General features: G+C 41.2%; 2 protein-coding genes across 5 annotated transcripts in view; one reads left to right on the forward strand and one right to left on the reverse strand.

Annotated features, from left to right (window-relative positions):
* The window catches only part of UBAC2 (UBA domain containing 2), a 116175-nt gene that overhangs the window by 61278 nt on the left and 35031 nt on the right, over positions 1-19866 (reverse strand). The window lies entirely within an intron of this gene.
* On the forward strand, positions 7282-14929 carry GPR183 (G protein-coupled receptor 183). Of its 4 annotated transcripts, none has more exons than XR_014789247.1 (3): positions 7282-7654; positions 7898-8053; positions 11888-14929. XR_014789247.1 is itself a non-coding variant. In XM_084844695.1 (2 exons), the coding sequence occupies exon 2, from the start codon at positions 11930-11932 to the stop codon at positions 13007-13009; it is 1080 nt and encodes a 359-aa protein (XP_084700821.1). In that variant the 5' UTR covers positions 7994-8053; positions 11888-11929; the 3' UTR covers positions 13010-14080. The 4 variants fall into 4 exon arrangements, 1 of the variants encoding a protein (XP_084700821.1); XR_014789248.1 differs by having other exon boundaries at positions 7385-7558; positions 7891-8053; XR_014789250.1 differs by having other exon boundaries at positions 7588-7654; positions 7891-8053.

Raw genomic sequence — 19866 nt, forward strand, 5'->3', positions numbered from 1 at the left:
TTACAGCCTTCTGTTTTTCCTTTTTAAAAATTTCCAGCTAGATGAGCCTCTCAGCCTGTCTGGATAACTTACCAGGCAGTGGGTGGGGACTGCAATAGAGAGGCTCTTGGACGAAGCAGATCGTCCCCACCACTGGAGCACTCCCTTTTCACCCTCTCTGACCTCTTCCGATGCAATGTTGCATCCTCAGAACAGAAGCTGCTGCAGTGCTATTACAATGGCTGCAAAGGGTGAGGGATGGAAAAATCCACACTCAGATTCCCATCCCTGAGGTCATAGCTGTGTCTGTGGCCTGGGTGGGAGGGTAGAGGAATTCACACTATGCCCTCAGGTCTGGTGCTGCTGCTGCTGAATGCCAGGTTGGTCCAAAATAAAACCTCCCTCATCCATTATTTGATTGTGGATGAGGGGGCTGACATGGTATGTATTACTGAGACCTGGGTGGGGGAACTGGGAGGGGTTACTCTCTCCCAGCTGTGCCCTCCTGGGTACTCAGTGCAGCACCAACATCGACTCGAGGGTTGAGGAGAGGGGGTGCCGTAGTCTGTACGAATTTGATCTCCCTCTCTAGGCTTCCTGCTCATTCAAGTGCAGATCTTGAGTGTTTGGACCTTGTGTTGGGTACCCAGGACAGATTAGGGATTCTGTTGGTGTACTGCCCACCCCTCTGCCCATCAGACTCCCTGCCTGAGCTGATGGAGGTGGTCTTGGACTTGGTGCTGAGGACCCCTAGGATGATGGTCCTGGGGGATCTCAACTTCCATGCTGAGGCCGCTGTATCCGGGGCAGCTCAGGACTTCATGGTCTCCATGACAACCATGGGGCTGTCCCAACATGTCATCGGCCCAACACATATAAAAGAACATACACTTGATCTGGTTTTCTCGACTGGACAGGAGGATGGTGATCTGAAAGTGGAGAAATTTACATCTGTCCCTTTGTCATGGTCAGCTTTGTTCCTGCTGACGTTTAGGCTCTTGGCAGCCTTCCCCCTCTGCAAGGGTAGGGGACCTATTAAAATGGTCCACCCCCAGAGACTAATGGATTCTGATGGATTCCAGAGGGCTCTGGAGGATTTTCCTGCTGGTATGGCTGGTGCTCCTGTCGAAGCCCAGGTTGCTCTGTGGAATGCAGAGATGACTCGGGCGGTTGATATGATTGTGCCCAAGCGCCCTCTCCCTCTGAGCAGAGCCTGGCCAGCTCCTTCATATACACCTGAGCTGAGGGCCATGAAGCAAAAGGGGAGATGGCTAGAACGCAGGTGGAGGAAAACTCATGCTGAGTCTGACCGAACACAGGTTAAAACTCATTATTGAGCCTACTCTGTGGCGGTGAGGGTGGCAAAGAGACAGTTCTTTCCCACCAGCATTGAATCTTCTCAGTGTCGTCCAGCGGAGCTTTTCCAAGTGGTTCGTGGCCTGTTACATTCTGGGCCAGGGAGAGAGATGGTGGAACCCTCGGTTGCATGCTGTGATGAGTTTGCTCAGCACTCTGAAGATAAAATTGCTTAGTTTCGTCATGAATTGGACACCACGATTAATGCAATTCCATTGGTAGAGGCGTTCAGAGTACCATCTGGTCCAGTTTTATTGGATGAGTTTCAGTTATTGGGGCCTGAGGATGCGGACAAAGTGTTTGGCCAAGTCCGATCAACCACTTGTGTGCTTGACCCTTGCCCTTCATGGCTTATCACATCAAATATGGAGGGGATGTCTAGCTGGGTCCAGGAGGTTGTAAATTCCTCCTTGAGAGAGGGAGTGGTGCTGGCCTCTTTAAAAGAGGTGGTAATCATACACTCCTGAAAAAGCCTAACATGGACCTGGAGGATGTTAACAATTATAGGCCAGTGGCCAACATCCCCTTCCTGGGCAAGGTGCTTGAGAGGGTGGTTGCAGGACAGCTCCAGGCACTCTCGAATGAAACAGATTATCTAGATCCATTTCAATCGGGCTTCAGGCCTGGTTTTGGAACGGAAACTGCCTTGGTCGCCCTGTGGGATGACCTCTGCCGGGAGAGGGATAGGGGGAGTGTGACCTTGTTGATTCTCCTGGACCTCTCAGCAGCTTTCAATACCATGGACCATAGTATCCTTCTGGATAGGTTGTCTGGGTTGGGAGTTGGAGGCACTGCACTGCAGTGGTTCCGTTCCTGCTTGGATGGCCAATTCCAGAAGGTGGTGCTGGGGGATTATTGCTCTGTGCCATGGCAATTATGCCATGGGGTTCCACAGGGCTCTATTTTATCCCCCATGCTGTTCAACATCTACTTGAAACCTCTGGGGGAGGTTATCTGGAGGTGTGGGCTGAGATGCCATCAATGTGTGGATGACACCCAGCTATACCTCTCTTTCTCATCAAACCCAGGTGGGGCAGTGGCTGTTCTGAATCAGTGCCTGGGCACAGTAATGGACTGGATGAGGGCCAATAAACTGAAACTCAATCCAGACAAGATGGAGGTACTGTTAGTGAGTGGTTTGTCTGCCCGGCTAGGTGATATTCAACCTGTTCTGGAGGGGGTTGCTCTCCCCCTAAAGGATCACTTTTGTAGTTTGGGGGTGCTCTTGGATCCAAAACTGTCACTTGAGGCACAGGTGAACTCAGTGGCATGGAGCACTTTTTATCAGCTTAGACTGTATACCAACTACGCCCTTATCTGGACAGAGATAGCCTAGCTACAGTTATCCATGCTCTGATAACTTCTCATCTGGATTACTACAATGCGTTATACATGGGGCTGCCTTTGAAAACGATCTGGAAACTTCAGCTGGTCCATAACAGGGCAGCAAGATTGTTAACAGGAACTGGTCAATGAACTCATATTATGCCAGTACTTTTCCAGCTGCACTGGCTGCCAGTCCATTTCTGGGCCCGATTCAAAGTGCTAGTATTAAAATTCAAAGCCCTTAACGGCTTGGGGCCAGGTTATCTGAAGGATCGCCTCCTCCCATATGTGCCTACCTGGACCTTACTATCATCCTCAGCAGCCCTTCTCCATGAGCTCCTGCCAGAGGAAGTGAGGCGGATGGCTACTAGGAGAAGGGCTTTTTCTGCTGTGGCACCCCAGTTGTGGAATGAGCTCCCTAGTGAGGTTCACCTGGCACCTACATTGTATTCCTTCCGGCTCCAGGTGAAGACTTTTTTATTTTCCCAGGCATTTTAGCTTTTTAGCTTTCTAGACTTTTAGCTTTGCTGTTTTAAATCTGTATTTTAAATATCTGCATTGCTGCTAGGTTTTATTCTGGTTGTATTGTTATACTGTGGTTTTAATGTTTTATATACTTTATATTGTTTTATTGTGTGCTCTTTGGTTTTAATTTTTGTGAACCACCCAGAGAGCTCCAGCTATTGGGTAGTATAGAAATGAAATAAATAAATAAACCAACTATCTTATAGCTCCCAAGACACCATTTGAGAAGCCATAGGGTAGCTGTTAGTAGCTTGTCTCTCTTTTTAAAAAACAAAACAAAAACATAAACTTATTATATCATTGCAAATATACAAAATCAAATGAAAAATAAACTTCTGAAATAAACCAAAGCATATCATTTCATACTGATGAAAAAGGAAAGTACGGACCAACATTATCTTGAAATTTATCATTCCAGAATGCAACAGATTACCCATTTTTCAACAAACCTATTTTCCAGTAAGTGATTTTCATTCGCATTAATATAGCAAGTCAGTTTCATCACTGTGGCAATACCCCAAATTCTAAAAAAAACAATCTGATAAGGGGAAGCCCTACATTTCTTCCAAGGAGCAGCTACTGAGATTTTGGCAGCTGTAAATAAATAAACGTTTCTATATCACAATCCTCTATGCAATATTTGGTCACCCAATATTCTGTATCCTGTGATTTGCTCAACATATAGTAAAATATGCCAATAAGACTTGATTTTTTCCACAGTGTTAAGTATGACTGATGCAATGTTTTAAAGATGCTTTGTTTTAAATTAATTCATTTAAAACAAAATTCATTTAAAACAAAATTCAGAAATTCATTCATTAAATTTCTTCTGGTGTTATCCCATATCCACTGCCAAACTTCTGCCGACAAAACAATACATAGATCTTTCATTTTTCTGATATCCTGATGCATTTCTAATTTGTATATCTTTATTTATTTATTTTGATTTACAATATCTATATACTGCTCCACATCAAAAGTTTTTGGAGCAGTGAACAGCAAAAATAAAAGAGTAAAACACCATGTTAAAACAATTAAAACATTTTAAAAGAAACAAGTTCTGATAAGACTGAATGTAATAAACCGTAGCTGGTCACTCAAGGCTTCCTGAAATATCAATGTCTTCAGGAGGCACTGGAAGCAACACAACGCTGGTGCCTGCCTGACCTCCAAAGGCAGGGGTTCCACAGGAAGGGGGCCACCACACTGAAGACTCTTTTCCTGGTGGGCTCCAACCAGACCATGGGTCTATGTGGAACCACCAGGAATATGCCCTCTGATGACCTCAGTGTCCAGGCAGCTTGGTAAGGAAGGAGGTGCTCTCTCAGGTATCCTGGTCCCAAGTTGTTTAGGGCTTTGTACACTAGTACTAATACAAATAGGTAGCCATTGGAGATCCCTCAGCAAAGGAATTGCACGGTGAAAAGGGGCAGCTCCTGACAACAGCCGACCTGCTGCATTCTGGAGTAGCTTCAGCTTCCAGACCAGCCTTAAGGGCAGCCCCACACACAGCACATTGCAGTAATCCAGTCTTGAGGTTACTAATGCCTGTACCACCATGGTCAAGCTGTCCGTGTCCAGGAGAGGCTGTAGCTGGCGAACCAGCCGAAGCTGGTAAAAGGTACTCTGAGCCGCCACAGCCACTTGGGCCTCCAGCGACAATGATGGTTCTAGAAGTACCCCCAGACTATGAACCTGACCTTTCAGAGGGAGTGCAACCCCATCTAGAACAGGCAATAAGCCTATCTCCCAGACCCAGGAACCATTTACCCACAGGGCTTACATCTTGCCAGGATTCAGCTTCAGTTTATTGGCCCTCATCCAGCCCATTACTGAGTTCAGGCACTGGTCCAGGACTTGCACAGCCTCTCCTGATTCAGATGTCACAGGGAGATAGAGCTGTGAGTCATCAGCATAGTGATGGCATTTAGCTCCAAATCCTCTACTGACTGCTCCCAGCAGCTTCATATAGATGTTAAACAACAGTGGGGACAAGATGGTGTCCTGCGGAATACTGTAGCTCAATTGCTAAGGGGCTGAGGAAAAATCACCCAATATTATTTTCTGAAATTGGCCCTGCAGGTAGGACCGGAACCACTGTAGCACAGTGCCTCCAATACCCATCCCACAGAGTCGATCCAGGAGGATACCATGGTCAATGGTATCAAAAGCTGATGAGAGATCGAGCAGAATTAACAAGGTTGCACTTCCCCTGTCCCTCTCTCGCCCTTTATGACTGTATAAGCTCCAGTTATCAAGCCTTTACCAGATGGGACTTTATAAAGTATTTCACATTGTGATGACTCCCTAAGTGGACCGTATTTCCTTAAAAGTGCTTGGATCTGATGTCTTATCAGAAAATATTGGACCAGCCCTATTTGGCATGGGGCTGTTTCACTTGTGCAAACACAATAACATTCTTATCTTCAACAGTCCTTAATAGAACATAGCTTTCACTCTTCCCAAGCAGCAATATCTCCTAAAATATCTCTTATTTCTTTATTGTATATAAAAAAGTAAGGTGTGATCAACCTAGTATGATGCTATCTTTATATTTAGCTCATACATCATAAATTGTTTGAACACATAACTTGTCTCTTAATTCCAGTGAGTAACTAATACATTTGACTGCAAACTGAATTAAATTTATAACTCATGGATTAAGAATTGCATTGACAGTGTGGAATTTACTCATGCAAAATCCCCTACATCAAAATCCAGAGAAGTATTGGGGAAATTATGTTTGTATTACCCCAGGTAATTTCCTCTAGCACACATTTAGCTTATACTTATACAGTCCTAAACATTGTGCAAAACAAAAATTTTAAACTTAAATCTCATTCAGATGATATAAAGCATCATAGACCTTCAGAAATACAAAAATATTTTAATTTCTTCATTTTTCATGACAGAATTCCACATGAAGCTTGAAGTATCAGTCATTTTAACTCCTATAGTCAGACCAGGAAATTAAAAAGAGAAGCCCTGTCTATCCCACAAAACCTCACATTTAAATAGAACATAAGCCTTGTTTCTAGGTAAACAAAATATTTACTAAACAGCAGTTAATTCTAAGGACACTCATGATTCTTTTCCATTTGTGTATGACAGATTATGTTTTCTCTGACTAGTCATACGTGTAGATTCTTGTTATAGCTGTCTTTTACTTGAAATGAGGGTCCCATCTTTGCACAACTCCACAATTTGTTGTATTGTGTCCACACAAGGAACCAGCTATAGTATATAGCTTTATTAAGGCAAAGCTAGTTGTGATGGTATTATCAGTCATGTGTTCACTCCCCCCCCCATGTATAAAGTGGGTGTGCATGTGTTGCTTTAACAGTAAAAGGAGTGCACAGGAGAGGAGCAGTGAAATTCTCCTTCTGCAGGATATTAGCCAGGAAAGGAGAAAAATGTCTAGAGCAGCCTTCCCCAACGTGGTGCCCTTCAGATGTTTGGGACTACAACTAATATAAGCCCCAGCCAGCATGACCAATGGTCAAGAATGCTGAGACTTGTAGCCCAAAACATCTGGAGGGCACCATGTTGGGGAAGATTGTACTAGAGCTACTGACTGCAGTGAGTCAAGATGCTGGACCCCTGCCCCATGGAGATTCCCCATCCAGCCCACAGAGGCTTGGGCTCCCTCCATCAGCCCCACCCACTACCCATCCTGACCCCTGCCTCTTGGCCTGTTTGCAACTATGGGCATGGGGAGGAGGAAAAGAGAGGAATCCCCTTATTATCTCCAGTCTGTAATCAGAGATACCCCTGTACACCATTCCCTCTCCCAATGGGATCACAGATTGGAGATAACAAGGGGATTCCCCTGGGGGAGCAGCAAGCACCGGCCAAGTGTGCTTCACTCCTGTTTCTCATCCCTCAGAGAACGAGAACCAGGAGTGAAGCTGGGTGTGCACTTGGCTGGCACTTGCAGTGCCAGCCAAGTCCCTTCCCATGCCAGTTGGGACAGCAAGCAGCACCCAAAGGAGGCATTCAGCCAGCTTGTTTTCGTCTGCCCCACATCCTCATCAATGAAAATGCAAGGCAGCAAAGCCCCCCTGGATGATGCATCAGGGAGTTGATCTAACCAGCACAATGGCTGGGGACAAGATGCCATCAGGAGCATGGCTCCACGGCTGATGTCATTCAGCTCGTAGAGGGCTGGGTAGGAGTCATCCAACACCCCACCTGAATCTAGTTCCCAGTCCTTTCACTCAAAGTTCAGTGCCCTTGTTCCATGTGCTCTTTTTGCTGAAAAAGCAATACTCTATCCCTATTTTATATGCGAATGGGGAGGCCACATGAAAAGAAAAACATAGCTGCCACCATGACATTTAGTTTGGCCCTTAGTTTTCAAGCTATTAGCATGGTAAGATGTGGAGTGGGAAGGTTCTGCCTCTTTCTCAACAGTTTATGATACATGCAGTAGCACTGAGCAGCACTGCCACAGCCCATACAGGATCAGGTGAACAGATTTGTTAAAATATTATCACTTTCTATTCTCATTTGTGAGAAACCATGTCTAGCCATTCTGCTCTTTCCTCTTTTTTCTTTTCTTTTTTTACAGTTGATTAATTAAGGTTGAGTCTATAAAAGCCACAATCCTTGGGGTGGGGGGGTTGGTTGGTTGGTCTTTAACACGCTACAGGACTTTTTGAATGAAAGAAGCATGAAAAAATGACAAATCTCACTTCCTTTAAGTTTTTAGGTATACTTCAGCTATAGGGAAGAGAAATGTCATACTCCATAAAAGGACAGTCTAACCTAATCATCCTCAAGAACAGCATGCAAAGGGGAAACAGTTGCATATCAAATGCGAGGCAAACAAGAGCACAAGACAGAGGACTGAGTAAACTATTGATACGTGAGTACAGAGAATATTATGTTTGGGGGTTGTTTGTTTGTTTCTTTCTTTTCTTTCAAAAAAAGCAATTAATTGTTGTAGAAAGTCAAGAAATAAATTAAGAAGATATTTTCATAAGCAGTAATTCACAGAAGCAGATATTAGGACTGCTTATAGAATATGAACTACTATTAAAATGTTCTTAAATTACTATAATTTAATTGCTATTCATGTTTAAAAGGATGCAATGTTGTAAACTATAAATTTCCCTTTTGACAAGTATTTACTTTTAAAACTTTTGTTTTATTATTTTTGTACTGTTTATTTATTACATTCCTATACTGCCTAATAGCTAAAGCTGTCTGGGTGGTTCAAAACAACGAATGACATTTATTCCCCTCTTCTCCCACCAGTCTAAAACAGCTTTCCTTGTTAAATTTTAGCATTAGAAAGTTTTAGATGCTTTAAACAGTCTCCCCACTTTCCTTAGAATACTGTTCTATGCACTCCAATCCTATGCATGCTTACTCAGAAGTAAGCCCCACTAAACTCAATGGAGCTTACCCCCAAGTAAATGTGCACTGGACTTCAGTGTGATTTACTGAATACGTTTTCAGTATATGCTACTCTTTATGTTAAACTAAGAGAGACCCTGTAAAGAGCAGTGGAATGGAAAATAATTTTTGACAGTTCATAATACATTTTATCATATATATTTATCCCCACACTAAGATTCAACACTTTTAAAGTAACTATGCAGTCTTATTATATTTACTCTGAAGTAAGTCCCACTGTTTTCAATGCAATTTATTCAAAAGTAAATGTGCATATGGTGCAGCCTCAATAAATCTTTTCAGACACCTGCAAATCATTTCAAAAAGTTCTGCCATTGATTTAAATAGACTATGGAGTCTTTTTGACAGCCAAATCTTATTTAAATGGGCCAGCTCAGACATCTTGTGAGTTGCGTATCTTTTAACCAACACTGCTATGAAGATAGGTTAGAAAATCACAATACTGCACAATGTAATAGTGATGTTATAGATGTTATTTCCCAGGGTTCCCCCCCCCCCAACAACTCACCATAGTTTCTCACTGTGGTGTAAGTGTTTAATGCATTCAAGAACTCATTTTGGCACCGCTGTGGTTCTCTAGTAATTCAGATCAGCAGTTTATAGAGGAAAGAGTTTTTCAACTTTTCACTGACCATCACATTTTAAAAGGAAATCATATCAATTGTTTCCATATAAAACCAATACAATGTCTTGGCTAGTTGCACGTTATCCTAACCTCACATTCCCAATAACTGAACATCATGCTGGATTCAGATATTTGTGTTTATAAATCTTCTATTTCCCTCACTTTCTTCTGACATTTTGACAGGCTGTCTCTGATTTATTAATGACATCAGCTTACAGTTTACTTTTGAAATATTAGAACTGCGATGCATTAGCTTATCAAGCAACTTTTTTATCTATCTCAAATTTATTCTGGTTACAAACTATGGGAAATATGGGAAAGGATATTCAATTAATGCCTTGCATTTGGACAGAATACAGAATGGAACCAAGATACCCAAGACTCAAACATAAAAATACACTAAAATGTTTCAAACGAATTTTTATTCTGTAGCCGTGAGCTCCGATTTGACCTGATGTGCACATTTTTATGGGGGGGTTTCCAGCTTTTTTCAAGGCCTTCAAATCTCTAGCTAAGATTACAGCTACTGGAAGTTAGGAATCATATGCTAACAATATATTCAAATACATAAAAGTTGTGAGGAGCAGTACTATCTAATCATGCTTCCTATTAAAGGCTCCCGGCACTCGAAACTAGAAATCATTAGTAGTAGTGCCGGCAAAGTCTTTTCCTTCCTCTTCTCTACATCTGTTGTCCTTTTTTTAAAAAACTTTTTTTCCTAAGCTAGTTCCTTTTTGTTTTGACAGAAGAAAATATTTTCTAATAAAGGAAGACAAGCAGTGCAAACCTATGCATATTTATTGTGAAGGAAGTTCCACTGTGTTCAATGGGGCTTATTCCTAGAACTGTATACACAGGATTACATAAGACTACAATTGAATGCACACTGTTCTAAAGATAAGCCCCACTCAATGCAGTGTGACTTACTTCTCAGTAAGCATGCACAGGATTGAGCTGCAAGTTGCTGCCGCTGAAGAAATATCACAAATCCCATTCCAGTGAGTCTATTCATTTGCAGAGAGAAGAAAAAGGATACATCCTCGTCATCCAAGGAAGTACATATGTTGTTTTATTATAAATTGAACTAATATCTTGCTTATATTAACAGTGCCACAAGACAGCCATGGCAATTTGCGTTGCTTACTATTCAACACACTGGACTCAGCAAAGTATAAAACCATGAAAGCCTGGAAGCTGAAAGCTACACAACTGCTTCTCCCGCTGTCAGGGCCAGCCCTACCATTAGGCAAAGTGAGGCGCTCTGCTGAAACCTATCTACTTTTGTAACGTATTTTAAAAGCAGTAAACATAGACTGAATGTCAAGGAACAACCTTGGCGAGAGTAAAATCTTAAAATGTTCCTAATTAAATGTTTGGAGGTAGGGAAAGGAAACTACCTCAAACATTCAAAGACTCCATCACATGGAAAATGTCACACACAAAATGTCATACTCCTTAATGACAAAGCAAATCTTTAGACCCTATTTTAGAATACTAGAGAGCTGCAGCCAAAGATTTGGCTGGTTTGTTGAAATAAATGAATAAATACATGAGATTCATTGCATACAGTTTCTTGCATTGTCTTGTCCTCTTGGTTGTTCCCTGCCCAACAGTCTTTCCACCTCTTTTATCCGCTCCTTGCTCTCTAATAGCACACAACTGATGTTGTTCCAAAGACTAGTGTTAGGCAGGTAACTAACTAGAGAGAGGCCTTTTCTCTGGTAGCTTTGGGATTTCCTCCCCCAGGAATAGTGCCTGGCATCATCCTTTAGGCAGGGGTTCATACTGTTCACCCAAGCTTTTAATACTCTGTCGGTACTGCTGCTTAACTTATTAATATCTCCGTTTATTACTACTGATTATTTTTAGGATTTTTATTGTTAGTTTGTTAATTGTTATTAATTGTTGTGCTTTTAAATTGTATTTTGCATGGTGCCTTGAAAACGTTTTAAAGTGGAAAGGAGGGGATATATTTTTAAATAAATAAAAGAGTGAGCAGTGGCAACAAACTTCACAAGCAACAAACTTCTTAAGTGTGTAAAATATTTCTAAGACCATAATTGTTTCTTTTGAGAACACAATCAACATTTTCTGGAATTGAAAAAAAATAGCCACAGAGGTTCTTATGTAAAAACCCAAAACAAATCTCAGCATTTAACAGTGTATTTTACAGCTTACCAAAGTAATGCCTATTGCAAAAAAGATTACATACTTCCTGGCCCCCTCTTCCTAAACATACTTCAGACAAAAACTTCATTTTGTGGTACTATCACAAGTCCAGCTTCATATTCTCATTCACAAAAAGATGTGTTTTTTTTTCCATTTATAATCTTCCCAGTTTGTGTGATGAACTGAATCAGGTGAAGGTTCACATGAGCACTTAGGTTAATTCTGAAGAAAGCAGAGGCATGGTTTTGCCCACTTGCTTTCAAGTTCTAAGTTGCTTCCTCTGATTTCAAGCTTCTGATCCTCTACAAATTGCTGTTCTGAAACCCAAGAATACCCCAAAGTGTTGAAATTAAAAAACATATTTTAGAAATAATTTCACTGCTATCATGTTTTTGGTTTTCTAGAATGTCTACCTATCAATCTATTGTAAAGAAAAACCTGTTTATCTATATTCATCACAAAATGTTCCATTTCTGTTTCTTTCAGGATTTTCCTAGGCCTCCTGAAGTTCCTGGAGATAAACCAGCAATGGCAATGGTGTCAACCACCCTGGCTTCTAAAAGAAATCAAACTAACTCAACCTGCTATCTATACGAACACCAAAATTCAGCACGTATCTTATTGCCTATCTTCTACACTGTTATTTTCATAATTGGAATACTTGGAAATGGACTTGCTCTCACTGTGATCATCAAAAACAGAAAAAAGATAAATTCGACTACTATTTACTCAACAAATCTTGTTGTGTCAGACATTCTTTTTACTACGGCCTTACCTACAAGAATTGCATACTACGCACTGGGCTTTGACTGGCCATTTGGAGAAGCACTCTGCAAGCTCACTGCACTCATCTTTTACATGAACATTTATGCAGCTGTGAACTTTATGACATGTTTGAGTATTGACAGGTTTGTAGCTGTGGTCCATCCTTTACGCACCAAAATCAGAACAGTGAGAAATGCTACATACATTATTTGTTTTGTGTGGTTTCTTGTATTGGTCCAAACTCTCCCATTAGTTGCACAATCCATGTCACACGAGGAAGAAAAAAGGATTACATGCATGGAATATCCGAACTTTGAAAAAATCGATAATCTCCCTTGGATACTTCTTGGTGCCTGCTTACTTGGATATGTAATTCCACTTGGGATTATACTAGTCTGTTATTCTAAAATTAGTTGTAAACTCTGTCAAACTGCAAAAGAAAACCCGTTAGCTGAAAAATCAGGAACAAACAAAAAGGCATTTAATACAATTATTTTTATCATTGTTGTCTTCGTCATCTGTCTCACACCATATCATTTTGCCATTATTGTATACATGATTAAGAAGCTTGTGCTCCTTGATATTATTCCATGCAGTCATCAACAAATCTTCCAGAAGACTCTCCATTACACTGTGCTCCTGATGAATTTAAACTGCTGTTTTGATCCTTTCATCTATTTCTTTGCATGCAGAGGATACAAGAGAACAATAATGAAAATATTGAGACGTCAAGGAAGCATTTCACTATCAAGTGCTGTCAAAACAGCTCCTGATGAAAGCTCCCGTGATATTGGGGACACACAGATGGCTCCCCTTTCAACATCTTTAAATGGAAAAAGGTGAACACAAATTAACATCTGAAAATATATTTCCAGAATCTTGATTTCAGAAAATTTTGGTAACAGCAAAAGCTGCGAACTTTAAATAAGCCAATATTTTGAATCTTCCAGGAGTAGGGGATGAGTAGATCATGTGGCACATGCCATAGCAGCAGCAAGAAAATGAAAAACTAGCATTTTCTTTGCTTTTTACTTTGGCTTCATGTCATATGTTTTTCCAGAATGTTTTCTTCATGGATCATAGTATGTCATGTATATTTCAATTTTTGGAACTTAATAACCCATGCAAGAGGTTTGAATCACTTTCTGAACTAGGTCTCCAACAAAGAAACAAACTAAAATTAAATTGAATATCTTTAAATGACTGGGCTCCATTTCATACACCCTTGACTCTTATGACTGGAATAATAGCAAATGACAGATGAAAAAATTACATGTGGAAGGGAACATTTAATAATATTTGCTTTCTCATAGATAATGAATTATATAGCATTACCATTTAATTAGGGAAAGTTTTGTGTTTCAGGAGAAAGTATGCAGGCTGTATTAAGTCATTTTTAACATACAATTAGGGAACAATGATCAAGCCCTCAAGCCAATTATTCCACACTGGTCCTATTGTTTGTTTGGTTTATTCCACAGTCATTTTAGGATTGCAAATGTTTGTCAGTATACTTCACTGACAGCCCTTGGGCCAATTCAGCCAGGCATGACTCCCATTGGGCCCACCAACACCAACCACTGCCAAACCTATCTGCTGTCTTGATGTCCAAGCAGCCTCTCATGTGCAACAAATATGACGCCTATTCTTAAGAAGGGGGAAATTCGCCTAATTGACGAATTTCAATTCGTCATGTTACTTCTCAACAAATCTAGGGCTCACACAAGAATATGTTCTATGCATATCCAAGAATATGCTTTATGCTGGCATAGTGTTAAGTACGAGACTGCAACAGCTAGCTCCTAGACAGATGGTGAGCAGCCAAGAAAGGAGGGAGTCAATGGCACGGTATGGCTGAGAAGGTTCCCCCCACCCCCCGTTCAGTCACTGATCTGAACAAAAAACATCCTCATCTGTCAGCTTCCAAAAAGCAAAGAATAAAATGAAATGATATACAAAAGTGAGGAGTGGGTTATTGCCCATCTTTAGCAATATCTGCATCCAGAAGTTCTTTGTTGCAATTATTCTTGTTTACTGTACATCCTGTTTTGTTTTCCATTGATTTGTTCCTTTGCATCCTGATCCAGGGACTTTTGTTTGTTTGTATGTTTCTTCTATCTAATTGCTTTCCTCTCAGAATTAAGGGGCTGTTCCTTGGATCAGGATGGGCTCGTTTTTTAAAAAAATCCTAAACATATGTAGGGACAGCTGTGTTTTGGTAGCAATCAAACCAAAATGATTGGTTTAAACAAAACTTTATGGGATTTGGGAGAAACTACAAGATGTAGAAAGTAACAAATATGCAAAGGAAAACAGAAAGTATTTCATGAAGTAACAGATTGGTGAATGGCCAGAAATGCACAAAATCTGATTTTTAAAAAATTCAATTAGAAAAACTCTCCAAAACAAGAATTAAAGAAGCAGGACAATAGCTAATGACTGTTACTTCAAATGTGTCCATAAAATGAGTTTATCGTGGTATGGTAATAACTGGTTTTTACAAGGCACTAACTTTCCAGTTAAGAAGCCTGGAAGAAGAAACAATTATTGAGCCATGACGTTTAGATAGCACAAGCTACCTGTGGTACTTTTTAGAGATAAATCAAGTGAAAATTAGCTTGAATGTTTCATTATGGGAGTTCTCATACTTCCTAATGTTATAAATAGTTGTGGACTGGTGCCCAAAAGCAGTTGCTTTTTAATAAACAATGAACACAAGGCAGCTGCAGGCGTGGAATGCTGGCAGAGAGTTCTGAGAGAGAGTTCAACAGGCACAGCCCTAATGCCAACCAAGAAACCTCTATTCCTCATCTCTCACAATCTTGCCAATTGGAGAAAGAAGTTTCTCTTCCTTTTAACATTAAAAGAAGTTATGGCCTGGTTCACATGTAATGCTAACCCATGGTTTATTTAAACCATGGTTTGTTGCCCTACTCCAGGTTTGTCTGGCAGATGACAGAACCAAACACGGTTTTCTCAGTCCCTGGTATGTTTGTTTCCCTCTTTCTCTTCCCACTCTCTCCTTGTATCCCAGATGCCTTTGCAGCATTGCGGTGTATAAAGCAACTGCAGTTTTTGACTGCTCTTGTCCACTGCCTCTGCAGCCTGGCAAAACAACCAATGGATAATCCATGATTCTGGATTCACACATAACAACAACCCACGGTTTAAACAACCCATAGTTCACAATCCAACAACAAACCATGGGTTCTCTTCATGAGTTGTTTGTGGTTAATAACCCATAGTTAACCCATAGTTCCAGGTTTGCACATAATAACAACTCATGATTCAACAAGCCATGGTTAATTAAACCATGGTTTGTTGTTATGTGCATATAACAACCAAGGAGACACATCTGGCAGCTGATTGTTCTTAACAGGTAGGTGGATTTATTTCAGTCTCGAAGTCTAAAGCCAGTGGGCCAGTTCTCATGGTCACCGCAGTCTACTGTAGCTTATTTAAGCCATGGTGAGCCTGAGTGATCTCCTGAACCAGGTCAGAGTGTGTTCCCTTAAACACTAGAGCAAGAGTACACTAGAAGCAAGAGTAATTTATTCACAGTCTCCAAAGGAAGAAATCTCTATAGTCTGCTGAGATGAAAGAAAGCAACAGAAGCCACATACTTCTGGTGTATGTGAAGTACACCATACACATTAACTGCCTTTCTCCATGAAGTAATGTACAAAATTAAATACTAAACACAACTAGAAGCCTGCAGTAAAAGAATTGGCTGCCTAGTTCAAATGTGACAGTTAGCTCCACCTCCCTTTCCTTGTCTCAGTTCCCTGTCTCCTCTGTCCTTTTCTTCAAGCCTCCTTCTCCACCTATCCTCCCTTTAGATTCCTGTTTCTTGGTCCATGGCCTACCCTTCCCTCACCCAACTTTTATCTGAACTATCTGTGCCTTTTGCTTCCCTATCTGCAGCGATCCCTTTCCAGTCCTCAGCCTTCCCTGCAAACATACTTCTGTCTAGAATATGCAAGGTTTCCCAGCCAACCTTACAAGTGTCTCTTCCCCGACAGCAACTATTCTACAAACATTCTGAGATCCATGCCATCATACCAACTCAGCCAATCAGCATCAGATGTTTCATGACCACAAGCACAATACAATATGGATTTATAAAAACAATGTACAATGATCAGCATGTTTTCTCTCTCCTAATGACACCAGCAAGAGAGTATACCATATCCCAAGAGACCTGGGGATAATCAGCATTATCTCCATATTACAGATGAAGGTGATGGGGAGACAATGGCTTGTTTGAGGAGCAGAAACTTGCACCACATTGCTCATGCTCTTTACTGCTACAATACACAAGCTCTTTCCACATTTTGCAATGTTTGGGGTAGCTTGAGAAAAAGGATATCACAAAACTCTTTGCAAAAGGTATTGCAAAAAGGCTACTACCTGGTTTTATGAAGTAACATTCCTGCTAAGGCACTAGAAGTGCCAAGTGGCATAGAGCATAGGTCGTGCTGATGATGGGACAAGCTATTTCAACATGTTCAAAGTCAAACTGCATGAAAATTAGCAGATGTAGACATACATTTTACATTTAATTACAGGGTCTCTCATACTTTCAGATACTGCTATTAATGCTCTCTTCATTTCCTATAAATAGATGTAAATATAATGTATTGTCTTATGGCTTAGGCTTGTCATTTACCCTCTTGGTAATCCCGGCAAGCATTAGGACATTTAGAGAAAAATGTTATCTGTCCTGCAAAGAGGCACGGGTTGTCTGCCAAGTCCTGATACCACAAATCAGTGTCCCATGATCTCCCCTTATGGCTTCACCATGGGTGTAAAAGAGGAAGGAAATTTAATGACTAAGCTTGGCAGGAGCCAAGGAGTCGAAGGCCTGAAAAGGCAGACAGGCACCTTCTTTCAGAAAAGATCAGCAGTAATTTAAACAGTGATCAGTAATGCAAATGCTAGAGACAAGCTAGTAATTAACAATAGTAATTACTAGCGTTATCACTAGTTACTCAATATTAATTTCAGTTGATTAATTGATAGCTTAAATCTGCATATATTTGCATATGAGAAAAACAATAGTTCTAAAGAACAAAGTATACTTTGTTTTTAGATGGAGCAGACATAGTCTTCAAAGAAGTATTCCCTCTTCAAGGAAGTGTCCCCTCTTCTCTTTTATATAGGAAGCAATGCCTCTTCTAATCTCCTTTGGAATTTTGAGAGAATATCAAAATGGTTGCCATGGCGGGGGGGGGGAGAGGGCTTCCCCATTCATGAAATGGCTGCCATGGTGGGCATGGCCAGTCACGAAACACTCATTTCCCAGAAGGCAAACTGCTGAGACTAAAAGAAAAGCAACTTCCCCAAGAACCTAAGTACAAGACAGAGGTGGAGTCTGAGCTCTAAAACACGCAGCCTCCATTTTGAACCAAAATGAAGATTGTGCTGAAGGGCAGCACTTCACTTTGCAACATTCTAGCCTCCCAGTTAAAAAACAAACAAACAAAAACAGAAAAAAATCTTAATAAAATAAACATCAGGAGGGGTAGGAGCCTGGTGGGCACCAGGAGAGGTGTTTGTGGGCATACTGGAGATCCCAGAATTAGAGGCACCTTTTTAGTAGATCATAGTGTTTTTAAATCAATGAATATAAACTTTTAAATGATGTAAACATTGCAGCCCTAGTCATTACTGATGATGTCATCAGGATCATGTTCCTCCCTGCAGATTGTAATTTTCTCAAAAAGAGACACATGAGAACTGAACATGCTCAGTGGACGAAGTTCCCCCTCAGGTAAAAACAAATCAGTGTTTCAGTTGAAAAGGCGCTTAAAATTCTATGCCTCTGCTCATTTGTTTTGAACTACTAAATCACAATGCACATCTGCATGTGCTGTGCTTATAAGAATTGCTAAGGTAACTAGAATCACAACATGTGGTTTAGGTTTTGAAATGCTTTCTCAGAAGAGCCTGAACATATCGTTCTATATATCTTTCACAAGCAGATATGCATCTGTAGCAAATAAGAAAAGGAAGTGAAGGTGCCAATGTACACATAGTTTACTTGCTAAACATTCTGCTACTTCAATCAGTCACCTCACCACCCCTTGCCGATTCTTACCGTTAGGTGTTTTTTTGTGACAGGATACTGATTGGAAGTGATCCTGAGGCTAGTCAAAGTGCACAACCTGTACTATGGCATGGTAGCTTGATGTAATTACCAAACCTGATGTGCTCTTTTCATTTTGAAAAGCATTTCTCCCATGACAATGGAAAGAAAGAAGTCAAAGTTTATCTAAGAGATAAGGGATTCCACCTTTCCATTGATAAACAACACAGTTTTAATATCTTGTAGTTCCTGTATTTACTACCAGGATTAGCCAGAATTCATATATGTTTGTCCCAAAAGGACCAACGATTGACATTCTAACAACCCCTTGAAATCGGGAGTAACAGTGCCCTTATTTTTCTTGCCAAGATGAATGGCATCTAATCTTTTGCCAATTTTTCTTTCCTAACCCAGATTATCCTGGTTTATGAAAGTCTTTAAGCACTTCTAGCGTACAACATGTTTTATAATCCTTTTCTTGCTCACCCTCCAGCTAGCCAATCAGGCATTTCACTAATATTCCTGTTTTACAAATTGGGGGTGGGATGGGCTAGGGTCAAGTGATACATGCAGGCCCAAATCCAGGTTGGAGGATGCCCCGGGGCAATGTGTCCTCTGATGGGGCCCCTCCTCTGTAGTGTGCCCTGATGGGCTTACCTGGCAGCAGTCCTGGGTGGCTGGGTCTAGCCACTCTTGATGTCCCAGTGAACGGTCGGTTGGGGGCAGAGTGGGAAATTAAAAGGGTGGCTAGATCTCACTGCCTGGTGCTTTTCAAAATGCTTGTCCATAAAAAATTTAAAAAAAAGAATGAAAGGAGATCCCAGTGCAGGCATTAGTAGTGGGCCCTGCCAAGATGCTGAGGCCCGGGAGCTATGCAAGAATGCCAGGCACTAATGCTGGCCCTGCATACTTACCCTCCTCAGATGGCCAAATCTTCACACTGGAACTGGGACTGTACCAGTGCTATGTAGGGTGGCATTAACAAAAGCATGCTTTACTTACTATGACAAAGGCTAGCTACTGTGAAGCAGCCTTGCAAGATAGTGAGCTGCCTCATTGTGAGTTCATAGCTCAAAGGGGATCTGAATCCAAATTCCTAACTTTTGACATTTTTGGTGGCAAGGCAGAATATAATTTAATAAATAAAAAAAATAAAAGTAGTCCCGTCTCCACCAGCCTCCTCACTCAACAGCATGGAATTTCCGGCCTCCCATGGCTACCAAGCAAGTTGTTAAATACAAGGCTGAGCGCAGAGTGAAGAGTTTCACAGGTATCAACGGTTTCAGCAGCTATGCAAAGCCTGCACAACGTGTGACCTACCAAGTTGAACTCAGCTCGCCAGCTGTGCATGGCAGCTGACTAAGAGGTTGATCAGTGTTCTGTTTTTGCTCCCTGTACAGGACTGCAAAAACAAGGGAGTCGTCAGACACTTGGCAGACCACAATACACAGGTGGTGGGCTGAATTCAGCTTGGTGGATCGCACGTTGTGCAGGCCTGAGCTATATAAAATAAGTATGGGGAACCAAAAGCTCAGAACACAACCAATCAGTCCCTAAATACAGCAGACCTGCACAACTTGAATGTCATTTTTGGTAGAAAGGTGGGGTATAA

The sequence above is a fragment of the Heloderma suspectum genome, chromosome 3, assembly GCF_057233095.1.
Source record: "Heloderma suspectum isolate Gila_16-S chromosome 3, 16-S_ref, whole genome shotgun sequence".
NCBI lineage: Eukaryota > Metazoa > Chordata > Lepidosauria > Squamata > Helodermatidae > Heloderma > Heloderma suspectum.

Coding starts and splice junctions, on each gene's coding strand:
- GPR183 (XM_084844695.1), top strand. CDS start 11,930: ATGGCAATGGTGTCAACCACCCTGGCTTCTAAAAGAAATCAAACTAAC.